At 32.4% G+C, this 25,144-nt stretch overlaps 3 protein-coding genes and 1 long non-coding RNA gene across 4 annotated transcripts; all 4 read left to right on the top strand.

Annotated features, from left to right (window-relative positions):
* Window positions 1–2,611: 2,611 nt before the first annotated feature.
* Window positions 2,612–6,024, top strand: LOC133290763 (putative FBD-associated F-box protein At5g22720). Its single transcript, XM_061488879.1, has 2 exons — window positions 2,612–3,580; window positions 5,869–6,024. Exons 1-2 carry the CDS (start codon window positions 2,612–2,614, stop codon window positions 6,022–6,024), a joined length of 1,125 nt encoding a protein of 374 aa, XP_061344863.1.
* A 670-nt stretch (window positions 6,025–6,694) lies between these two features.
* LOC133290762 (putative FBD-associated F-box protein At5g22720) lies at window positions 6,695–7,929 on the top strand. The gene is made up of 2 exons (XM_061488877.1): window positions 6,695–7,663; window positions 7,774–7,929. Exons 1-2 carry the CDS (start codon window positions 6,695–6,697, stop codon window positions 7,927–7,929), a joined length of 1,125 nt encoding a protein of 374 aa, XP_061344861.1.
* Window positions 7,930–11,066: 3,137 nt separating this feature from the next.
* On the top strand, window positions 11,067–13,436 carry LOC133290765 (uncharacterized). The gene is made up of 3 exons (XR_009748736.1): window positions 11,067–11,372; window positions 12,364–12,437; window positions 13,044–13,436. It is a non-coding gene; the product is annotated as an uncharacterized LOC133290765 (long non-coding RNA).
* A 1,483-nt stretch (window positions 13,437–14,919) lies between these two features.
* On the top strand, window positions 14,920–18,323 carry LOC133290761 (putative FBD-associated F-box protein At5g22720). The gene is made up of 2 exons (XM_061488876.1): window positions 14,920–15,888; window positions 18,168–18,323. Exons 1-2 carry the CDS (start codon window positions 14,920–14,922, stop codon window positions 18,321–18,323), a joined length of 1,125 nt encoding a protein of 374 aa, XP_061344860.1.
* Window positions 18,324–25,144: the final 6,821 nt, after the last annotated feature.

Raw genomic sequence — 25,144 nt, 5'->3', positions numbered from 1 at the left:
AATAAAATTACGGCACGCAAAACGAATCTCTTTAACATTACACAATCATTTTTCCTACAACATAACTCTTATAAAACCCATAGAAATAAGGAAAAACTACTCTTATGCTACATGTGATAAATTTCTCTCCTACACACCCTTCGATAACTGTGCCAATTTTTTTCTTTTTCTTTTTATTTTTCAGGTGATGGAGCCCACAAGTTTATCTCTATGACATGAGATAACTTATCTCCTTTAACATGAGATTAATAAAACCCATAGAAATATGATAATTATTATTAAACCATCGGATTCAATGGGAGCCCATGACGGGAAATATCTTTGTCTATGGTTTGTGGAGTGAAACATGGAAATTATAATAAATTAGGAGATGTTATACTTATTAACTATTTTTTCTTCCTATCTTTTACTATTAAATATTAATCATTGATTTCCGTCAATCTAACAATTGTAATTTATGAAGTTATGCTTATTACTTAATTATTAATTTTCAATAAATTATAACCATAAGATTAGCGAAAATTAACGATTAAGGTTTGGTAATAAGAAGTAGTAAGAAAAATAAGTACTAAATATAACCTTTGCTTATTAAACTATGATCAAATCACGTCATTAAGAATAATATATATAGCAGAACTCATTTGTATTATTTCTTTGTTCATTTATTCAAGGGTTGGCAAAACGGATCAACCTGACTCGACCCTACCCAACTCGCATGCAATCTGAAAAAAATAGCCGGGTTAGGATTGATTAAAAAAAAAATGAGCCAAAAAATCCAACTCAACTCGACCCGAGTCGGGTTAGGGTTGGCTCGCGGGTTGACTCGAAAGTATGACTCATGGGTTGGCTTAAAAAAATGGCTCGCAGGTTGTCTCATTTTTAGCTTATTTAAATGAACATGTAGTATTAATGCACCAGCAGTTGTGGCTTCCATCAGCTTAAACAAAACAATTGTCTTATATAATAGTTTATAAAATAAATTAGAAAAAGGTTACGTAATGAGAAGCAAAAGCAAAATGTTTTAGTTTCGAATTTTTTTCGCAATAAATTTGTATCAGCATCGAAAAACAATCAGAACTACTTGCTACCAAAATGAGTAAGATATTTAAACCAAACAGAGCTAGCACAACCTAATAATATAAAAATGACAACGACGTGAGAAGATCAAGGACTTATGTTTATAGAAGGAAGAAAAACGATGACACATAGGTGGGTTTTGTTCATTTTTATATATTAAATTTTGTATTTAAAAAAAAAAAAAACTCTCAACCCTCGAGCTGGCTCGTCCGCGGGGTTCGCTTGTTTTTTCTGAATTGACTCGAATCAGATTAACAATTTATTTTTGCCAACTCAACCCAACTTATTTTTGATGGATTACGAGTCAACTGACCTCAATTTTGCCGATTCTAATTTATCCGTTTTCATATTTGTCTCTTTGTAGCTAACGGAGATTAAATAATCCAAAACTTTCATTTTTGTTTGTTTATTAATGTTGATAACACTTTCAAACATAAAAGTAAGAGATTTATAACGGTTATGTTACAGCAAATTGCTTATATTATGTCATAAATTGATCGAAATTCGTGCCTGAAACTTTTGTTTTTTTTTGTTTTTTTAAATAACACTAGGTCCCATTTATATTGTTTCTGCAAGAAATTATAAAATCTTCTTATCACATGACATACATAAGCCCTAAAAATAAACCTATTAACCTATTGATGTAACCACACACACAGCGCAAACTAATTTAATTGGTAATAATTTGGTTTAGTTTATTAGGAAACTAAACAAAGCCACCGTTAACGCGAATCACTTGACCATTAACCCATTCAGCAGAATCAGTGGCTAAGAACCCTACAACAGGGGCAACGTCTTTGGTCTCACGTGTTTATATTAAAATTTTATTTAGATTTTCACTTGTATATTTGTGTATAAATATTATTTTATTAAAAAAATTAAATTATAAAAAATTTATAATTTGTATAAAATATGTCAAGAAAGTGTTAAATATTTATTTGTTAAAATATTTTTTAATGTATTGAATATGATAAAAAAAAATTATACAATTATAATTTTAGATAGCCGGCGGGCTGACCCTAACCAATAGGGCTTTTGGCCGGGCCTTTGTTATTGAGGTTCATTTGTTCCTACGGGCTTTTGTACCCTAACCCACACGGGCTTGGACCAAATGGGACGGGCTGGTCAATTTTGACATCTGTATATATTTTGAATGTTAGAGCTATTTATTAAATGTAAAAATAATTATGAAATGATTTACTAAATAATATATAATATTTAAATTTTTTGGGTCAAAATTAAAAGAAAAAAATTCAATTACCAAATCAGTTATATTGATAATAAATTTAATATTTTTAAATTTGGAAAGATTTCAAATCATATCAAAATCATGTAAAATTGATTAAAGATTTCGAAAAGATTGGCAAATTTTTTTGAAGTTAGGATTAAAGGGGTAGTTTTGCCAAGGAAATCAATATCTATATAAACAGCTAGCAACTGTAAATTAGGAGTAGAAAAGCTCTAATTAAACGATTGAAAAAGAGAAAGAAATTAAAGAAGAGGTTCTTGCGTTTCTTGATTCTTTTGTGGGAAGATGAAGGCTTCGATTGAGGAGGAGAGTTGGAGGGTGGAAACACAAGAAAACATAAAGACAAAGAAGAAGAAGAAGAAGAAGAGAAAAGTGAAGGAGGACAGACTAAGTAACTTGCCAGATGAAATTATCCTTCACATACTTTCTTTTTCGGACGCAAAAACAGCAGTTCAGACGAGTGTTCTCAGCAAGCGATGGAGGTCCCTTTGGACTTCACTCCCCGTCGTCAATTTCCTCGACTCGTCCTTCGATGATCCTGTCCTTTTCCAATGTTTCGTGCAGCATGTGTTGTCCCGTAGAGACGCTTCCACCAATCTCAACATGCTTAAACTCGTGTTCGACGATCTTCTTGATGTTCTTGATGATGTGGACATCGTAGATTCCATCATTGACTACATTAAACCAACAGATATTCAGGATCTGAGCATCACTACTAAATGTTTTATTTGGAATCTACCTCAACTCTCTGCTTGTCGCTCCCTCACCACCCTGCACCTGGCAGGCATAGTAACTAACAGCGCAATGTTTGATTCTGTTTCCCTACAACACTTGTATCTTTTTCAATGCGAGTTCGAGTATCTGGTCCATGAGAATGATCCTTTCAGCGGTTGTCCCAATTTGAGGTGTCTGTCCCTACTTGATTGTTCTTACGTTGGCAATATTCACAAGTTTCAAATCCATGCTCCCCAGCTGACGGACTTGACCATATCCAATATGCGAAAGGAATCAGGCTTTGCGATTGAGCTTTTTACTCCAAAGATTCAATCTTTTAGATATAGTGACAACTATTATCTTTGTGATTTTTTCATTAAGGGAAACCTTTCCTTTGTAGAGAGAGTGAATATTGATTTAGGCGGTTTTCGGCCCAACGAAGAATTCACCAAGGCCACTAATTTGTCTCTTAAGCTGAGTAAATTGTTTGAAGCGATGGGGAGTGCAAAGTTTGTATCCTTATCACCTCGTATCATTCATGTAAGTATATTACTTTGTAATACCCCATATTTTCTTTTAATAAAATAATAATAATAATAATAATATAATAATAAATATTTTTGGATAATAATGATATTTAGTATTTTTGTAATTAATAATATTTGTATTTAATATTTTTAATTAATGAGTTAATAATAGTTAAAATAATAAGAGGTAAGATAATAATAGTAATATTATTTGATTTATGTGATAATATATAATTTTATATATATATATATATATTATATATATATATTATATGATAAATTATGATTAATTGATTTATTAATTGATTGGTGATTTATGTATTTATGTTTGATGATTGATTAGTAATTTGTTTAGATATGATGAGTCAACAAACGTAAATTGTTTAGATATGATGAGATGAGTCAACAAACATAAATTGTTTAGATATGATGAGTCAACAAACATAGATTGTTTAGATATGATGAGTCAGCATTGAGTCAGTAATGTATAAGCCCTAAACTTCAACTATAAATAGAGGTCTAGCCTAACCAAACTAATTCACTCTTCAACATTTCTCCTCTACTATTCTCTCTTCTTAGTTCAAAAACTTAGTTTATTTTATTTTATATTCTTCTGATTACCAACCGGTTCTCTGCCTCAAATTACTCTTTTTTTCTAGAAGTTAGCGAAAACGGAGACCAGGTAATCCTAATCTCTAGGTGGTTGTAGATTCGTTGTGTATGAAATTTTTATTGTGTGTATCCTAATCTTCAGATAGTTATATGTTTGATGTATATGTAATCCTAATCCTTAGGAAATTTTAGAATGTTTTCATTTATTATATGTACCCTTAGGGTATTTAAATTAAATTATTTTAACCTCTATAAATTAATTGGATTAATTATTGGATTTTGGCTTTATCCTAATAGATATGAATATTTGAATTTTGATTTGAAAAATTATGATATGATGATTGGATTTGAATTTTACCCTGGTAGATGTTGAATATGAAAATTATGATATTCTTGGATAATGGATTTGGAAATTATGATATTATTGAAAGATTGACTTTGGAAATTATAATCTTGATTAAATTGATGTGGAAATCATGAAAACTATTTGACAATTATGAGAATTGTGACAAGATTGAATTGATTGTGTGTGATTGTAATAATTAATAGTGGGAGGATAGCTTTGGGATGGTACCTCCCAAGGTGATGAACACAACTTTTGGGCTTTATGCCTCCGATGTGAAAAAGATTGTATCCGTTCTTTCCAAAGTGGTATCTGGCAGGGTTTCCCGGGATACTAGTAGCAACTTTGGGAAGAGGTGTGCACACTAGGAAGATGTGAATTGATTATGGCCAATTTTGATTATACGTGGCTGGTAACAGTGGTTTTTTCCCGGGTCACGAGGTAGACCGGCAGGGTTTCCCGGGTCTACCATGGTTCTCTTCCCACTAAGTACAATGAACTTAAACATGATTAATAATGAAACGTCATTTGATTTGATTATGATGAATGTCATTGAATTGTGAATATTACCATTTATGTAATATTATGATTAATGTTGTGCTAAATATGTTAGTTGACAATTACCCTTATACACTAAATGGACTAAATAATCTTAAACATGATTAATAATGATATTAATACTTGATTTGAGTTATGATTAAATGACTTATTTGAATTATTGCTTGATTTATGATTAAACTTCTTATTTGAATTATTACTTGATTATGATTAAATGACATATTTGAATATTGCTTGAGTTATGAATAAATGACATATTCGAAATATTAATTGAGTTGATTATTCTTAAATAAATGTCTTGATTGATATTGGGTTATATTATCCTCGTTTTGTATCTTGATTGGGATTACCAGCTTTGCTGACTTTTGTGTTTGTTTGACTGTAATGATCCTGCGGCTGCGGGGGAGCAGATTTTCAGTGAAGCATGTTGCAAAGGATAGGGCTAGCTGTGGGCAGTGAGGATCACGACTCGGATATTTCTAGCTGTCATAAATATTATGTATAAAAAAAAAAAAAACTGTAGTCTTAGATTTTTATTTGAATGTAATAGAGTTAGCCTTGCACTTGTCCTTGTACAAGTGCGGCGGTAACACTTCCCAAATTTGATCATTTTGAACTTTCGCTGTTATTTATAAAATTATTGAATTTATTTATGCTATTATAAATTGTTAGAAATTTGGGGTGTTACAACTTTGTCGATCCAATGACCAAAGCCATTGAATTAATTAATAGTTGATTGTTTACCGTTCTTTGAACTAACTTCTTTGTCTGTCTTTGATTTTTCCTAGGTTCTGTCTGTGGTTCATCCTCCTCTACGGTGTGGTCGGTCTTCTCCTTTCACTAGCTTGAAGAATTTTGAGTTAATAACGGATACACATATCCCTCTTGCCATACCAACCAATGTGATGGCCTACTTATTTGGTGGATCTCCTGGATTTGATTGAGGAAGGTATACAAAGGGTGTTATATTAGATGAGGATTTGGATCCTCACCGTTCTTGAATAACAGGGTAGAGGAAGACTCGCAAAACTTTACGAGATATCATAAAAAAAAACCTTGCTTTAAATGGTTTTTTGTTAGTTTTATTTTTTTATAGAATTCAATGGCATGGATTATAATTCATGTACTCAACTCCCCCTCCTGGGATAAGACATCGTTGTTATTGTTGTATTAAGCCTCAATTTGATTTGTTAGGAAGTATGTTTCATGATCCATCTTCATTGTTAAAACTATATCACTTCGGTCAAATTTCTGCTTCCACAATTGTATATCTGACCACAAATAATATATAATATTTAAATTTTTTGGGTCAAAATTAAAAGAAAAAAAATTCAATTACCAAATCAGTTATATTGATAATAAATTTAAAATTTTTAAATTTGGAAAGATTTCGAAAATCATATCAAAATCATGTAAAATTGATTAAAGATTTCAAAAAGATTGGCAAAAAATTTTGAAGTTAGGATTAAAGGGGTAGTTTTGCCAAGGAAATCAATATCTATATAAACAGCTAGCAACTGTAAATTAGGAGTAGAAAAGCTCTAATTAAACGATTGAAAAAGAGAAAGAAATTAAAGAAGAGGTTCTTGCGTTTCTTGATTCTTTTGTGGGAAGATGAAGGCTTCGATTGAGGAGGAGAGTTGGAGGGTGGAAACACAAGAAAACATAAACACAAAGAAGAAGAAGAAGAAGAAGAGAAAAGTGAAGGAGGACAGACTAAGTAACTTGCCAGATGAAATTATCCTTCACATACTTTCTTTTTCGGACGCAAAAACAGCAGTTCAGACGAGTGTTCTCAGCAAGCGATGGAGGTCCCTTTGGACTTCACTCCCCGTCGTCAATTTCCTCGACTCGTCCTTCGATGATCCTGTCCTTTTCCAATGTTTCGTGCAGCATGTGTTGTCCCGTAGAGACGCTTCCACCAATCTCAACATGCTTAAACTCGTGTTCGACGATCTTCTTGATGTTCTTGATGATGTGGACATCGTAGATTCCATCATTGACTACATTAAACCAACAGATATTCAGGATCTGAGCATCACTACTAAATGTTTTATTTGGAATCTACCTCAACTCTCTGCTTGTCGCTCCCTCACCACCCTGCACCTGGCAGGCATAGTAACTAACAGCGCAATGTTTGATTCTGTTTCCCTACAACACTTGTATCTTTTTCAATGCGAGTTCGAGTATTTGGTCCATGAGAATGATCCTTTCAGCGGTTGTCCCAATTTGAGGTGTCTGTCCCTACTTGATTGTTCTTACGTTGGCAATATTCACAAGTTTCAAATCCATGCTCCCCAGCTGACGGACTTGACCATATCCAATATGCGAAAGGAATCAGGCTTTGCGATTGAGCTTTTTACTCCAAAGATTCAATCTTTTAGATATAGTGACAACTATTATCTTTGTGATTTTTTCATTAAGGGAAACCTTTCCTTTGTAGAGAGAGTGAATATTGATTTAGGCGGTTTTCGGCCCAACGAAGAATTCACCAAGGCCACAAATTTGTCTCTTAAGCTGAGTAAATTGTTTGAAGCGATGGGGAGTGCAAAGTTTGTATCCTTATCACCTCGTATCATTCATGTAAGTATATTACTTTGTCGATCCAATGACCAAAGCCATTGAATTAATTAATAGTTGATTGCTTACCGTTCTTTGAACTAACTTCTTTGTCTGTCTTTGATTTTTCCTAGGTTCTGTCTGTGGTTCATCCTCCTCTACGGTGTGGTCGGTCTTCTCCTTTCACTAGCTTGAAGAATTTTGAGTTAATAACGGATACACATATCCCTCTTGCCATACCAACCAATGTGATGGCCTACTTATTTGGTGGATCTCCTGGATTTGATTGAGGAAGGTATACAAAGGGTATTATATTAGATGAGGATTTGGATCCTCACTGTTCTTGAATAACAGGGTAGAGGAAGACTCGCAAAACTTTACGAGATATCATAAAAAAAAAACCTTGCTTTAAATGGTTTTCTTGTTAGTTTTATTTTTTTATAGAATTCAATGGCATGGATTATAATTCATGTACTCAACTCCCCCTCCTGGGATAAGACATCGTTGTTATTGTTGTATTAAGCCTCAATTTGATTTGTTAGGAAGTATGTTTCATGATCCATCTTCATTGTTAAAACTATATCACTTCGGTCAAATTTCTGCTTCCACAATTGTATATCTGACCACAAATTAGTTAGCAAGAGCGAAAATGGTAAAACTTGGACATCTCTTTCTTGTTTTAAAATATGTATGGTACAGAGCATTTTATGTGTTTACCATATCTGTGTAAGCAATAAGTTGATGGAATTAATCTCAGCTTAATCAAAACCAAGGATTGACAAAAACAAAAACAAAAATAAAAATGTAACACAATAGTAATTTTTTTTCCTGAATTTTTTATAATGATTTGGCACGTGTGTTGACTCTTGAATGGGTTAGTAGTTCCTTCTACTTCGTTCCATACAAGAATTATCTTTGAATCAATTAACACCAACAGTGTTGTTGTGTTCTCTTTTCGCACAAGTTTCATTTTTGAGCTTTATATATCCCTTCAGGTTGAGTCCTTTTCGTATTAATTAATAATTATGAATTGTCATCATGAATGTCGCTTGGCTTCAATAATTGGTGCTGTGAAATATTAAGCAAACTCATTGGTCATTTGCACAAGGCACAAATTGTGAAGAATACTTCTTGTCTCCTATGCAACTAACTGCTATGGTGCACATCTCTTGACCCATTGATCTTCAGAGACCTCATAAAAAAAAGGGCAACGTGGTTCTATAAATCTCTCTCGAAAAATACTTTGAAATTTAAGTGCATAATTTTATTTTATTTTAACAAAAGATGACACTAGTAGGAACAAATAACTTTCCAAATAAATATTATTTATTAGAGCATGACAATAATATATATTTTAAATTCACTCTTATCAAAGTTTTTTCCCCTAGTTGGGGGCGAGCAAAACATTGCTCCCTGCACATGAGCAATAATCGAATAACTATATACTAGGTTTGAGTTGGGTTGGGATAATCTTAATTGCTTTTCTTATTAATCAATCAAGATTTAGACATTAATGAAACTAGAAATTGCATCAATATCCCTATCCTTGAAAAATTGCAATTCAGTGAGTGCCAAATTTCTTGCCTCTTCAACTTCTTCCCTTAATCCATTTAGCAGCATTCCTTGCATCATCCCCACATAAAACCCATATTTCCTCAATCTCTCAGTGTCCTCCTCACTACCACTTCCTAACACAGCACCACATGCAGCCCCACACGCGTGCAACCCACCTTCATTTTTTTTCCACAACCCGCTTGATGCTTTCCACGTGGCGACACTCCCTGCCGTTCGATTGAGTTTTCCGGTAGTGATCGTCTATCACACCAACGGAACCCACCGTACGTGAGATCTCAATGATCACGCGCAAGATCCGCTTCGAATTACCTTGGGCCGGCTCATAGTTTTATAATTTTTTATTGGGAGGAGTTATAGTTATTATCTTTTTTTTCTTACTACTTGTTACTACAAAATCTTAACCGTTGATTTTCGTAAATCTAACGGTTATAATTTATTCGAATTAATAATTAATTAATAAGTGTGACCCAATAAATTATAATCGTTAGATTGGCGAAAATCAACGGTTAAAATTTAGTAGTAACAAGTAGTAAGAAAAAAAGTAGTAATTATAACCTTTTCCTTTTTTATTACATTGATTTTGATCAATCTAATAATTAAAATTTATTAAGAATAAATAATTAATAAAATATTGTTAATGAAGTATGAACAAAATTTAATCATTTTAGCATATTAGTAGCAAGATATGGATTAACCGAATGGTTAAGTGAAGTTTGTCTTCACTCCTAAGGAAGGGTAACAACTAGAATTTGTCTTCTATACGTTGATGGTTTTGATGTTTGAAAGTATATTATTGTGATCTTCCAAATGTCAGTGAGCCAAGTTGGACTAGCAATTAATAAAAAAAAAAATTGTGTTGTAGTTGACGAGTTATGAGATCCAGCCATATATAAAATCTTGTCTGGCATAAAACTGCTACACCAAATCATTAAGGGCTCAAGTTCTGACCGATGAAAAAGTGATCATTGAATGAAAATAGTCTATAACTTTTGTTATTCAATCTAGTATATTCGATTCAATTCACCCCCTAAATCCTTCTCCTTACAAACAATAGCAGGAAGGAACACCAAAAGAACATTGAACAAAAATCTTCTGGCATAGTTTAAATATGCCAAATTTTGCACACATATGTACATGAATAATGAATCCAAGAAAATCAAGATGACCCTGATAATAGACATTGAAAAGAAAAAAGAAAGAAAGATAGCGATACAGAAATACATAAATCTTACCCCATCAAGAGCACCATTACCGTTAGGGATGTGCATGGGTCGAACCGAACCGAATTTTTTGAAAAATCGAACAGAATTGATTTAAATGGTTCGGTTCGGTTAGAAACGGTTCGGCACCGGTTCGGGTCGATCCTATTTTGAAAAGAAAAAATTTAAAAAATTAAAAAATAAAGTTATAAAAATCAATTTGGTTCGGTTTGAAAACGGTCCGTTTCGGTTTGAAAACGGTCCGGTTCGGTTCGGAAACAGTTCGATTCGGTTCAAAATGGTTCAGTTCGTAAACTGGTTCTTTGTGACCTTGTATGTTATATATTCTTAAAAGTCGAAGTTTAGTGTTGACCAACTAATTAGAATTAAGTTTGACTAGTCTTGAAAAAATGGACCAATGAATGGAAAGTTTGAAAGTCTAAAAGTGTCAAATGGACAAGTAAGCAATCCTAGTCATCTTTCTTCAAAGTCAAGTGGTTCTTTCTTGTAGAAGTATTCTAGAATCTTTACAAGGTGATGACAAGGTTATTGTGAAGAAAAGCAACCAATAGGAACTAAGCTTTGATGTAAAGTTGTAAAGTGTAAAGTTAAGTAACTTTAGTGATTTTTTTCAACAAATAACCGGTCATATTCTTGCTCCTAAAGGGAACCACAAAATTTTCTTCATCTTATCTCATCCATGGTCGTGACATAGGTTAGTGAGAGAGAGCTTGAGAGTTCAAGTGGTTCTAGGCAATTTTAGATAAAACCTATTACATAAAAGTTGTAGCTTTTGGTCTTGTGAACCTAAATACTCTTTCTTTTCTTATTGAAGAGCCTTGTAGTGAGAGAAACATTCATTCAAAGAGGGTTGGTACTATTCATCTAGAGAGAAAGTTAGGGTTTTGAGAAATTGATTGGTGGAAAAGAAAGCATGATGTTCAAGGAAGCTATTCAAGGTATTACATCTAAATTTTGATGGTTGGAAGTTATTTTTTAAGCATTTTATGACGGGTTAGGGTTTGACAATATCATGATTAATTGATGTTATTTCATGTGGTTTTAATTGGTTTTGAGGTTGGTTGTTAAATCTATGTAAAATTGTACATAGAAAGGATTAAAAATAAGCTTGTGGGATTAGTAATTTTTCAAGAAACCAATCGGCCATATAGTGTTAAATAGGGTACACCATGTGTTTGTAATAATTTCAAAGTGAAATTGAAGTCATGGTATGATTGGATTTAAGATTCAAGTGGTGGAACAATCAAAGAAAGTGAAAATGATGTATGAACTTGGTTATATGTCAATTTGGGGATGACATTTTAGAAAAATCATATCTGAAGCTATATGAATCCAAATGAAGATTGGTTTGTTGCAAATTAAAGAAACATGTGTCTACTATAACATATCAAGTATTCAGATCAATCAGAGTTGAAATGGAATTTTCGTGAATTAAATGACACAGGATGTCAATGTTGGAAAATGAGGTGTGCATTTCGGCCATATAAAATTAAGGGATAAATTAGTCTTATGCAGCAGGAAAGAAGAAACATCTTCGGCTGACAGTTCGATTTCTGTGCCAAACAACTTTTCTTTTTTCTTTTTTGTTATACACTGGCCCCACGTAATTTTTTATCTCACCGACAGAAGAGAAAGACTTACCTGCAACAGAAGAGTCATAATTCCCTAAAATTAATTGTTCAAATCAAGTGTTTAATTCATGGGCTATGTAAAACCATGATCTTTAGGACATTTAATGATGATTGGTTAGTATTAGAACCAAAGAAAATGCATGAAATGTTATTTGGGTCTTGTATATAGGTTGGTTATATTAGAGTTTTGTAGTTAAGGTGATGAGTAATAAGTAATAAATCTTGAAAATATTGAGAAATTGTCTATGACTTGTTTGGTGGCATGAATTGGTATTAATTATATTTTGATGGTACATAGGTTGAAGAAAAAGTTTTAGAAGCATTGGATTAATTCTTGGGGTTCAAGTAAGCATTGGATTTGAGTTTTTACAAGTAAGCTCTTGGTTTCAGAATTTTCTCTATTTTTGTTGTTCCACCAAAATCCATTATGGATGATGGTTAAATTGTATATATGATTGACAGTGAGATAGTATAAGTGCATTCATATAGACAAATACATTGATGATGTGTTTAAATTATGTACAATGGTATTGTAATGTGAATTTGTAATATAATGTGTTTAATTTATAGACATTGATATTGTGATGTGATATAATGCAAGTAGACAGGTAGAAAGTGGGATAGGGAAGTACAAATGCTTCCGTTATGGTAACAAGTGGAAAATACAAATTCTTCCGTAACATTGTCATGAGTGAAGTATAAATCTTTCGTATTATCACCAGGCAAGGAAGTATGAATCTTTCGTATTATCATCAGGCAGGAAAGTACAAATGCTTCTGTATTATTATCAGTGAGGAAGTATAATGCTTATGTATTAATTCAGTGAGATAAATTGATTGGATTGCATGTTGTATTATATGCTTTATATCTGACCTTTCATACAGAAAGTGAACTCATGGGTGGAGATTACTCCTTAAACCCAGAGTCTTATTAGGATTCATTTCTCACCCCGTCATGGGGTTGTAATTTAAATTACAGGTACATCAGCAGCAAGAGAACCTTCAAAGGGAAAAAGACCAGTGCAGTGAGGATAAAGGACTCAATAGGAATGGACACTTAGTTGTTTTGAATGTCTGGATAGACATGTTTTGCTAGTGCAAGAAGTATATGATCATGCATTTTCATAGGCATGTGTTTGCCTATGGGTATTTGTATATTGTAGATACATGATCTTTATGTTTATGTTTTGTACACGGTAGATGTAATCTGAATGGCACCGAGCCATATTTCAGTTTACATACATTGGATATGGAATTGTCTGTTATCAGGTACAAGATTAAATAGTGCTAATTGTCCAGTTTACAGCTGTTATGCTGTCCGCTAGACTCTGTACGGAATGGTATAAATTATCATATCTGTATAGTCATTGGTCATTGATTATGATCACATGAAATTTAATTTGAAATTTTGTACGAGTATGAGACTGTACAGTTTATTGATACAAGGCATATAGTATAGATATAGCAAAGTATAGGAATGAATTAAAAGGAAAAGATGCATCGTGAAATTACTTTGATAAATTGCAACAAAAAAAATAGTAAGTCTTCTGCTACGGTAATCAAGTTCTATGTGTTTTTATACCATTAGTAAATTAACAATCCGATTATTAAATTGAGGCGTTACAACAACCTCCTTGAATGTATTCTACAATTACAATTCAACATACCTTTAGTGTGATGGTTATAGAATATATCAAAGGTCATGAAAACCAAAGAGTCTCGTGTTATAAACCATATGAAAGTTCATTATAATATTTTACAACAAAAATGAATATTTCAACAGTGATATGTTTTGACAGATATTTTTATATGCGCATAAAAAAAATTCTATTGATATTTAAGCATGTTATATATCCAAATTTGTATTAAAACATATTGTATACAATGTTCTATAGTAATTTTGTGGATAATAATAACAATTTTTTTTTTGTAACTATAGTAATATTAAAAAATCAATGATTTTACTTTCAAATATATAGCATATTAAGAACATTTATTCAATATTGGTATTAAGATAATTTTTCCATCATTACTTTTCGTTTTCCACTGTATTTGTTCTATTCTTTTATGATTCCCATTGAGAAAATCTTTATTTGATAGTATCATTTAATAATGAAGTTAGTAAAAGTAGTAACTAAATTTTCATTTATATTAAAATTTTATTTAGATTTTCACTTGTATATTTGTGTATAAATATTATTTTATTAAAAAAATTTATAATTTGTATAAAATATGTCAAGAAAGTGTTAAATATTTATTTGTTAAAATATTTTTTAATGTATTGAATATGATAAAAAAAATTATACAATTATAATTTTAGATAGCTGGCGGGCTGGCCCTAACCAATAGGGCTTTTGGCCGGGCCTTTATTATTGAGGTTCATTTGTTCCTACGGGCTTTTGTACCCTAACCCACACGGGCTTGGACCAAATGGGACTGGCTAGTCAATTTTGACATCTGTATATATTTTGAATGTTAGAGCTATTTATTAAATGTAAAAATAATTATGAAATGATTTACTAAATAATATATAATATTTAAATTTTTTGGGTCAAAATTAAAAGAAAAAAATTCAATTACCAAATCAGTTATATTGATAATAAATTTAATATTTTTAAATTTGGAAAGATTTCGAAAATCATATCAAAATCATGTAAAATTGATTAAAGATTTCAAAAAGATTGGCAAAAAATTTTGAAGTTAGGATTAAAGGGGTAGTTTTGCCAAGGAAATCAATATCTATATAAACAGCTAGCAACTGTAAATTAGGAGTAGAAAAGCTCTAATTAAACGATTGAAAAAGAGAAAGAAATTAAAGAAGAGGTTCTTGCGTTTCTTGATTCTTTTGTGGGAAGATGAAGGCTTCGATTGAGGAGGAGAGTTGGAGGGTGGAAACACAAGAAAACATAAACACAAAGAAGAAGAAGAAGAAGAAGAGAAAAGTGAAGGAGGACAGACTAAGTAACTTGCCAGATGAAATTATCCTTCACATACTTTCTTTTTCGGACGCAAAAATAGCAGTTCAGACGAGTGTTCTCAGCAAGCGATGGAGGTCCCTTTGGACTTCACTCCCCGTCGTCAATTTCCTCGACTCGTCCTTCGATGATCCTGTCCTTTTCCAATGTTTCGTGCAGCATGTGTTGTCCCGTAGAGACGCTTCCACCAATCTCAACATGCTTAAACTCGTGTTCGACGATCTTCTTGATGTTCTTGATGATGTGGACATCGTAGATTCCATCATTGACTACATTAAACCAACAGATATTCAGGATCTGAGCATCACTACTAAATGTTTTATTTGGAATCTACCTCAACTCTCTGCTTGTCGCTCCCTCACCACCCTGCACCTGGCAGGCATAGTAACTAACAGCGCAATGTTTGATTCTGTTTCCCTACAACACTTGTATCTTTTTCAATGCGAGTTCGAGTATCTGGTCCATGAGAATGATCCTTTCAGCGGTTGTCCCAATTTGAGGTGTCTGTCCCTACTTGATTGTTCTTACGTTGGCAATATTCACAAGTTTCAAATCCATGCTCCCCAGCTGACGGACTTGACCATATCCAATATGCGAAAGGAATCAGGCTTTGCGATTGAGCTTTTTACTCCAAAGATTCAATCTTTTAGATATAGTGACAACTATTATCTTTGTGATTTTTTCATTAAGGGAAACCTTTCCTTTGTAGAGAGAGTGAATATTGATTTAGGCGGTTTTCGGCCCAACGAAGAATTCACCAAGGCCACTAATTTGTCTCTTAAGCTGAGTAAATTGTTTGAAGCGATGGGGAGTGCAAAGTTTGTATCCTTATCACCTCGTATCATTCATGTAAGTATATTACTTTAATACCCCATATTTTCTTTTAATAAAATAATAATAATAATAATAATATAATAATAAATATTTTTGGATAATAATGATATTTAGTATTTTTGTAATTAATAATATTTGTATTTAATATTTTTAATTAATGAGTTAATAATAGTTAAAATAATAAGAGGTAAGATAATAATAGTAATATTATTTGATTTATGTGATAATATATAATTATATGTATATATATATATTATATGATAAATTATGATTAATTGATTTATTAATTGATTGGTGATTTATGTATTTATGTTTGATTAGTAATGATTGATTAGTAATTTGTTTAGATATGATGAGTCAACAAACGTAAATTGTTTAGATATGATGAGATGAGTCAACAAACATAAATTGTTTAGATATGATGAGTCAACAAACATAGATTGTTTAGATATGATGAGTCAGCATTGAGTCAGTAATGTATAAGCCCTAAACTTCAACTATAAATAGAGGTCTAGCCTAACCAAACTAATTCACTCTTCAACATTTCTCCTCTACTATTCTCTCTTCTTAGTTCAAAAACTTAGTTTATTTTATTTTATATTCTTCTGATTACCAACCGGTTCTCTGCCTCAAATTACTCTTTTTTTCTAGAAGTTAGCGAAAACGGAGACCAGGTAATCCTAATCTCTAGGTGGTTGTAGATTCGTTGTGTATGAAATTTTTATTGTGTGTATCCTAATCTTCAGATAGTTATATGTTTGATGTATATGTAATCCTAATCCTTAGGAAATTTTAGAATGTTTTCATTTATTATATGTACCCTTAGGGTATTTAAATTAAATTATTTTAACCTCTATAAATTAATTGGATTAATTATTGGATTTTGGCTTTATCCTAATAGATATGAATATTTGAATTTTGATTTGAAAAATTATGATATGATGATTGGATTTGAATTTTACCCTGGTAGATGTTGAATATGAAAATTATGATATTCTTGGATAATGGATTTGGAAATTATGATATTATTGAAAGATTGACTTTGGAAATTATAATCTTGATTAAATTGATGTGGAAATCATGAAAACTATTTGACAATTATGAGAATTGTGACAAGATTGAATTGATTGTGTGTGATTGTAATAATTAATAGTGGGAGGATAGCTTTGGGATGGTACCTCCAAGGTGATGAACACAACTTTTGGGCTTTATGCCTTCGATGTGAAAAAGATTGTATCCGTTCTTTCCAAAGTGGTATCTGGCAGGGTTTCCCGGGATACTAGTAGCAACTTTGGGAAGAGGTGTGCACACTAGGAAGATGTGAATTGATTATGGCCAATTTTGATTATACGTGGCTGGTAACAGTGGTTTTTTCCCGGGTCACGAGGTAGACCGGCAGGGTTTCCCGGGTCTACCATGGTTCTCTTCCCACTAAGTACAATGAACTTAAACATGATTAATAATGAAACGTCATTTGATTTGATTATGATGAATGTCATTGAATTGTGAATATTACCATTTATGTAATATATGATTAATGTTGTGCTAAATATGTTAGTTGACAATTACCCTTATACACTAAATGGACTAAATAATCTTAAACATGATTAATAATGATATTAATACTTGATTTGAGTTATGATTAAATGACTTATTTGAATTATTGCTTGATTTATGATTAAACTTCTTATTTGAATTATTACTTGATTATGATTAAATGACATATTTGAATATTGCTTGAGTTATGAATAAATGACATATTCGAAATATTAATTGAGTTGATTATTCTTAAATAAATGTCTTGATTGATATTGGGTTATATTATCCTCGTTTTGTATCTTGATTGGGATTACCAGCTTTGCTGACTTTTGTGTTTGTTTGACTGTAATGATCCTGCGGCTGCGGGGGAGCAGATTTTCAGTGAAGCATGTTGCAAAGGATAGGGCTAGCTGTGGGCAGTGAGGATCACGACTCGGATATTTCTAGCTGTCATAAATATTATGTATAAAAAAAAAAAAAAAAACTGTAGTCTTAGATTTTTATTTGAATGTAATAGAGTTAGCCTTGCACTTGTCCTTGTACAAGTGTGGCGGTAACACTTCCCAAATTTGATCATTTTGAACTTTCGCTGTTATTTATAAAATTATTGAATTTATTTATGCTATTATAAATTGTTAGAAATTTGGGGTGTTACAACTTTGTCGATCCAATGACCAAAGCCATTGAATTAATTAATAGTTGATTGTTTACCGTTCTTTGAACTAACTTCTTTGTCTGTCTTTGATTTTTCCTAGGTTCTGTCTGTGGTTCATCCTCCTCTACGGTGTGGTCGGTCTTCTCCTTTCACTAGCTTGAAGAATTTTGAGTTAATAACGGATACACATATCCCTCTTGCCATACCAACCAATGTGATGGCCTACTTATTTGGTGGATCTCCTGGATTTGATTGAGGAAGGTATACAAAGGGTATTATATTAGATGAGGATTTGGATCCTCACTGTTCTTGAATAACAGGGTAGAGGAAGACTCGCAAAACTTTACGAGATATCATAAAAAAAAAACCTTGCTTTAAATGGTTTTCTTGTTAGTTTTATTTTTTTATAGAATTCAATGGCATGGATTATAATTCATGTACTCAACTCCCCCTCCTGGGATAAGACATCGTTGTTATTGTTGTATTAAGCCTCAATTTGATTTGTTAGGAAGTATGTTTCATGATCCATCTTCATTGTTAAAACTATATCACTTCGGTCAAATTTCTGCTTCCACAATTGTATATCTGACCACAAATTAGTTAGCAAGAGCGAAAATGGTAAAACTTGGACATCTCTTTCTTGTTTTAAAATATGTATGGTACAGAGCATTTTATGTGTTTACCATATCTGTGTAAGCAATAAGTTGATGGAATTAATCTCAGCTTAATCAAAACCAAGGATTGACGGGTTAGTAGTTCCTTCTACTTCGTTCCATACAAGAATTATCTTTGAATCAATTAACACCAACAGTGTTGTTGTGTTCTCTTTTCGCACAAGTTTCATTTTTGAGCTTTATATATCCCTTCAGGTTGAGTCCTTTTCGTATTAATTAATAATTATGAATTGTCATCATGAATGTCGCTTGGCTTCAATAATTGGTGCTGTGAAATATTAAGCAAACTCATTGGTCATTTGCACAAGGCACAAATTGTGAAGAATACTTCTTGTCTCCTATGCAACTAACTGCTATGGTGCACATCTCTTGACCCATTGATCTTCAGAGACCTCATAAAAAAAAGGGCAACGTGGTTCTATAAATCTCTCTCGAAAAATACTTTGAAATTTAAGTGCATAATTTTATTTTATTTTAACAAAAGATGACACTAGTAGGAACAAATAACTTTCCAAATAAATATTATTTATTAGAGCATGACAATAATATATATTTTAAATTCACTCTTATCAAAGTTTTTTCCCCTAGTTGGGGGCGAGCAAAACATTGCTCCCTGCACATGAGCAATAATCGAATAACTATATACTAGGTTTGAGTTGGGTTGGGATAATCTTAATTGCTTTTCTTATTAATCAATCAAGATTTAGACATTAATGAAACTAGAAATTGCATCAATATCCCTATCCTTGAAAAATTGCAATTCAGTGAGTGCCAAATTTCTTGCCTCTTCAACTTCTTCCCTTAATCCATTTAGCAGCATTCCTTGCATCATCCCCACATAAAACCCATATTTCCTCAATCTCTCAGTGTCCTCCTCACTACCACTTCCTAACACAGCACCACATGCAGCCCCACACGCGTGCAACCCACCTTCATTTTTTTTCCACAACCCGCTTGATGCTTTCCACGTGGCGACACTCCCTGCCGTTCGATTGAGTTTTCCGGTAGTGATCGTCTATCACACCAACGGAACCCACCGTACGTGAGATCTCAATGATCACGCGCAAGATCCGCTTCGAATTACCTTGGGCCGGCTCATAGTTTTATAATTTTTTATTGGGAGGAGTTATAGTTATTATCTTTTTTTTCTTACTACTTGTTACTACAAAATCTTAACCGTTGATTTTCGTAAATCTAACGGTTATAATTTATTCGAATTAATAATTAATTAATAAGTGTGACCCAATAAATTATAATCGTTAGATTGGCGAAAATCAACGGTTAAAATTTAGTAGTAACAAGTAGTAAGAAAAAAAGTAGTAATTATAACCTTTTCCTTTTTTATTACATTGATTTTGATCAATCTAATAATTAAAATTTATTAAGAATAAATAATTAATAAAATATTGTTAATGAAGTATGAACAAAATTTAATCATTTTAGCATATTAGTAGCAAGATATGGATTAACCGAATGGTTAAGTGAAGTTTGTCTTCACTCCTAAGGAAGGGTAACAACTAGAATTTGTCTTCTATACGTTGATGGTTTTGATGTTTGAAAGTATATTATTGTGATCTTCCAAATGTCAGTGAGCCAAGTTGGACTAGCAATTAATAAAAAAAAAAATTGTGTTGTAGTTGACGAGTTATGAGATCCAGCCATATATAAAATCTTGTCTGGCATAAAACTGCTACACCAAATCATTAAGGGCTCAAGTTCTGACCGGTGAAAAAGTGATCATTGAATGAAAATAGTCTATAACTTTTGTTATTCAATCTAGTATATTCGATTCAATTCACCCCCTAAATCCTTCTCCTTACAAACAATAGCAGGAAGGAACACCAAAAGAACATTGAACAAAAATCTTCTGGCATAGTTTAAATATGCCAAATTTTGCACACATATGTACATGAATAATGAATCCAAGAAAATCAAGATGACCCTGATAATAGACATTGAAAAGAAAAAAGAAAGAAAGATAGCGATACAGAAATACATAAATCTTACCCCATCAAGAGCACCATTACCGTTAGGGATGTGCATGGGTCGAACCGAACCGAATTTTTTGAAAAATCGAACAGAATTGATTTAAATGGTTCGGTTCGGTTAGAAACGGTTCGGCACCGGTTCGGGTCGATCCTATTTTGAAAAGAAAAAATTTAGAAAATTAAAAAATAAAGTTATAAAAATCAATTTGGTTCGGTTTGAAAACGGTCCGGTTCGGTTCGGAAACAGTTCGATTCGGTTCAAAATGGTTCAGTTCGTAAACTGGTTCTAAAAACTGGTTCGGTTCATGAACTGATTTTTAAAAACCGGTTATTTTAAAGGCGGTTCGGTTCGGTTCGGTTCGGTTCATGGTTCGGTTTAGTTTTTTGATTATTTTGCACACCCCTAATTACCGTTATTCCCAAGTCTCATTGCTCACAAAAAAGACAATAGTCACTCCCTCTCTATACAAATTACAAAGATTGACTAGCAACCATTTCCAGCTAATACAAACTCCAAAAGACATAGTATATAATTCCAAAAATACAAAGTTGCATTCTTTTTACCACACAATTTTTCAGCAGTCAAGAAAAGAAATATATTAACTGATTGAGAAAACGCAAACAATAAAATTTAAAATTAAAATTAAAAAAAATGGTTTACTGAGGATAAATAGGGTGTGTTTACTCAATGTTGCTCCCTTTGATGAGAGTATAAATAAGGAAAAGAACAACAACGCTACACATTGCTTCCACACCACATCTTGAACCCTTCTCCTTATTGGCCTTCGAAAATCTATGGTTCTTCTCCTCATATTCCAACCCTTATAAAAAAAGATGAAATTTAAGAGCAGAAAAGAGAAAATGGAGAAGAGAGATCTACTGAGTTTGGATCTTTGAGGGATAAAAAGTGGAACTTTGGAGAAATCTTTTAGTTTGTTTTGGTGGGCACAAGCCCAAAAGAGCTTTGTGGTCACTGAATAATAACAGAAAGAGACCAAAGGAAACAATTGGGAACGGGAGGAGTGGGCTTAGTATGATTCTGTTTATCTCCTTATCGTATACAACTGCTAGTCTGCTACAAGGAATATATTTTTTTAGAGAAATGTTTTTCTTATGTTGATAGAGATAAGTTATCTCATGTTAATGACATAAAATTATAAGAGGAATCCACAAATAATTGAAAAAAGAAAAAATAAAGGTGGGATCAACCTTTATTATGTGTGTATAAGAATTTAGTTTATTTCATGTTGAATGAGATAAATATAACTCATTTTTTTAACATACCCAGTTTATAAGTATTCGAATACTGAGACAAAAAGTATCCGAATACTACTTAAAAGTATTCGAATACCACCTGACCAACTGGAACAATGTACATATACAACAATTCTAAAGATTTCCAGTATTAAACTTGATTGAGCTATCTTAGTAATGCCACTGGTTTCACTTAAAAATGATTTCTGTAACTCAAGATATGCGTAAAACAATTCAGCTATGTCAGAAATCAACATATAAGTGAACAACTATAGATATAATCATGTGCCACTCATAATTTTCAACATTCAAACCAAGCACATGATTTTATCCATTACCTAAGGCCTAAAGGATATATACCTCATATTCATTGGATTCACATGTGAATAAGCATAAGAGGTAAAGATATTTGATACCCTGGCCTTTGTAATCAAGTGGAGACTTTTTCTTATCCATTGCTTCTCTTTTTGGATTTTGAACCTTCTGGGTTCCATCTTGTGCAAGTGAGAAGCTTTGGCTAAAGTTCCATTACTTCTTTGATTGATAATTCCATCATTAGGCCTATGAAGCATTTTCTTTGATGATTTCTTTTTCTCTTGACCTTTTTGTCCATCATTTTGAATAATTTTCTGCACATTGGAAAAGCTAGGAGGACTTTTTGGTACCCATTTCATCTTCGGTCCTTGAGGGTTAGGAATAACATTTATAGAATTTTTGACAACCCAAACCGATTTATTTCTCAAACAAGAATTTCTTCTATGATAGCACAAATGAGAAATATGTCCTACTTTACCACAATAATTACATACAGTGTGTTTGCAAGATAACTTGTTCTCAACTTTCAAATTTCTGACTTTCTTGTTATTATCATTATTCAAACTATTATTTCCACAATCATTTATAGGTTTTCCATGTACAAAAGTATCATTATTATTTTCATTTTCAAACATGGAATATGAGCATGTAAGATTATCAATTATAGAAAGTTTGGATGATAGTTCCTCAACTTGATTATCAACATCAATGCAATTTTTAAGAATGGTTGAGGATTCATAATTCAAGGATATGTTCTCTTCTTGAAAATCATATATATTTTTCAAAGATTCAATTTGATTTTCAATGAAGCATATACTTTGTATTGAAGCCAAATTTCTATTTTTCAAGTTCAACAAGCTATCATTCAAATCATCGTACGCACATTGCAAATTATCATGTGAAGGATTATAATCAAGGTTTACCTCAACTTGAATGTCATCATTGTCACAAAGAGGTTTTGAGCTTCTTTGATCCCTTTCGATCCCTTCTTGAGTGCATTTATCATCTTTTTCTTCTTCCAATGGATTTTGCAATTCTTGCTCTCTATATGCATCTTTATGCACAAAATCATCATTGACAAGATAGATAGCAATAAGAGTATCCCATATATCTTTAGCATTTATGCAATGTTTAATCTTAGCATATGCATCATCATATACACTTTTTCTAAGCATTTGCATAGCCTCAAGATTGAAGACAAAACATCTTTTATTGAAATCATTCATGCATTCTTCTATTTTCAATAAAAAACCTTCATCTACAACATGCGACATATAAATATGAATTGATTGAATAAAAACTTCCATTCTTTTCACCCAATATTCAAAATCCTCACCATCAAAGAATGGTGGTTTATCACATTCAAAGCCTTGCATTTTTTTGTTTGATTTAAAATTAAATTATATTGGAAGCCTCAACAAGGATCTTTAACTCTAGGTGGTTAAACCTCTAACTGAGCACTAGGCTCTGATACCACTTGTTAGGAATGTGGCTTCCATACTCAAGAGGGGGGTGAATTGAGTATTACAAAATTTTCACAAAAGCCCCCTTCTAGTTTCTAAATAATCATTTCAAGCAAACTTTAATATGTGAAAAGCTAATCCATACATTCAGACAATCCAAAATATATAATATATCACAATTATAGAACTTATACTAGCACATACAAGATATCAAAGAAGCAATTAAAGTGCTAGAAATAAAGAGTTTAGAGTTTAGAGAATTGTTAACACAATATATCCTGGTTCGGTCACCACCACTTGTGACCTACGTCCAGACTGAAGCCGCTCGATCAACTCTTTCACTAATGGTCATGCTTCACGGGTGCTTGACAAACCTTTACAATCTTCCAAGATTTCGGGTTCTTGGATACCTTTCAATCTCCAAGTTTACAGGTACTTGGTAACCTTACAATTCACTCCAAATTTACTTAGGTATTTGGCTACCTCTCAAATAATGGGTCTCACAACCCTTTCAACTCAAGAATACAAGAAGGAGAATATTAGGAAATGAATATACACTCTCAAAGTGTGGATATACAACTTGAAGCACTATGGGTATATGGATTTTCAAGATATGAGCTCAAATATGTTTGATCTTTGAAAGATATGAAAGAATATGCAAATGATAGTGTAGAAGCTCTCAAATCATCATTGAGATGTGTAGGAATGGTGATCTCTTCGTTTTAGGGTCATAAGGAATGTATTTATAGTGTTTCCATTGAAAACTAGCTGTTTATAACCGTTTATGACCGTTTTATGCATTCTGCCCAGTAAGTATTCAAATACTTTTTGTGTGGTATTCGAATACTTCATTTGTAGCCGTTTATGGCCGTTATAGGCCTTCTTCCCAGCAAGTATTCGAATACTTTTCGTGTGGTATTCGAATACTTAATAAGGTATTTGAATACTGCATCAGGTATTCGAATACTTTATTGACAGCAAGAACACTGTTTCGTATTTTGGGCATAACTTGAGTTATACTTGTCGGATTGATGTGATCTTGGTCTCGTTGGAAAGATAAAAGAAAGATCTACAACTTTTATGAAGAACACAAGATCCAGATCCATCATATTAGATACGAAAAGTTGTATGGAAGGCAGAAGCAAAATTAAGCAACAGATTTTTGGTTCAAATGTGTTCTAGCTTGCTTCCAACCAGTTTTTGTGAAAGATCTTGACTTGATAAAATTGTTTTGAAGTTATAAAATATGTCAAGGATCTTTTCCTTGGATTTTTCAAATTTCTTTCAAGTATATAAAGATTATGATTATGCAATTTGAAAAACATGTTTATTTTGAGAAAAACTTTGAGCTCATGCAATGCAATCAACCATATACCCTCACAT

The sequence above is a fragment of the Gastrolobium bilobum genome, unplaced genomic scaffold, assembly GCF_033153095.1.
Source record: "Gastrolobium bilobum isolate Gb01-03AN ecotype WA unplaced genomic scaffold, APGP_CSIRO_Gbil_v1 utg65947, whole genome shotgun sequence".
Taxonomy (NCBI): Eukaryota; Viridiplantae; Streptophyta; class Magnoliopsida; order Fabales; family Fabaceae; genus Gastrolobium; species Gastrolobium bilobum.
This window is presented reverse-complemented; position numbering and strand designations above follow the sequence as displayed.

What these genes read in the sequence shown, in the direction of transcription:
- LOC133290763 (XM_061488879.1), top strand. Translation starts at nt 2,612, where the DNA reads ATGAAGGCTTCGATTGAGGAGGAGAGTTGGAGGGTGGAAACACAAGAA. An exon ending in TATCACCTCGTATCATTCAT is followed by an intron (nt 3,581 to 5,868) that starts GTAAGTATATTA and finishes GATTTTTCCTAG; the next exon opens with GTTCTGTCTGTGGTTCATCC.
- LOC133290762 (XM_061488877.1), top strand. Translation starts at nt 6,695, where the DNA reads ATGAAGGCTTCGATTGAGGAGGAGAGTTGGAGGGTGGAAACACAAGAA. An exon ending in TATCACCTCGTATCATTCAT is followed by an intron (nt 7,664 to 7,773) that starts GTAAGTATATTA and finishes GATTTTTCCTAG; the next exon opens with GTTCTGTCTGTGGTTCATCC.
- LOC133290761 (XM_061488876.1), top strand. Translation starts at nt 14,920, where the DNA reads ATGAAGGCTTCGATTGAGGAGGAGAGTTGGAGGGTGGAAACACAAGAA. An exon ending in TATCACCTCGTATCATTCAT is followed by an intron (nt 15,889 to 18,167) that starts GTAAGTATATTA and finishes GATTTTTCCTAG; the next exon opens with GTTCTGTCTGTGGTTCATCC.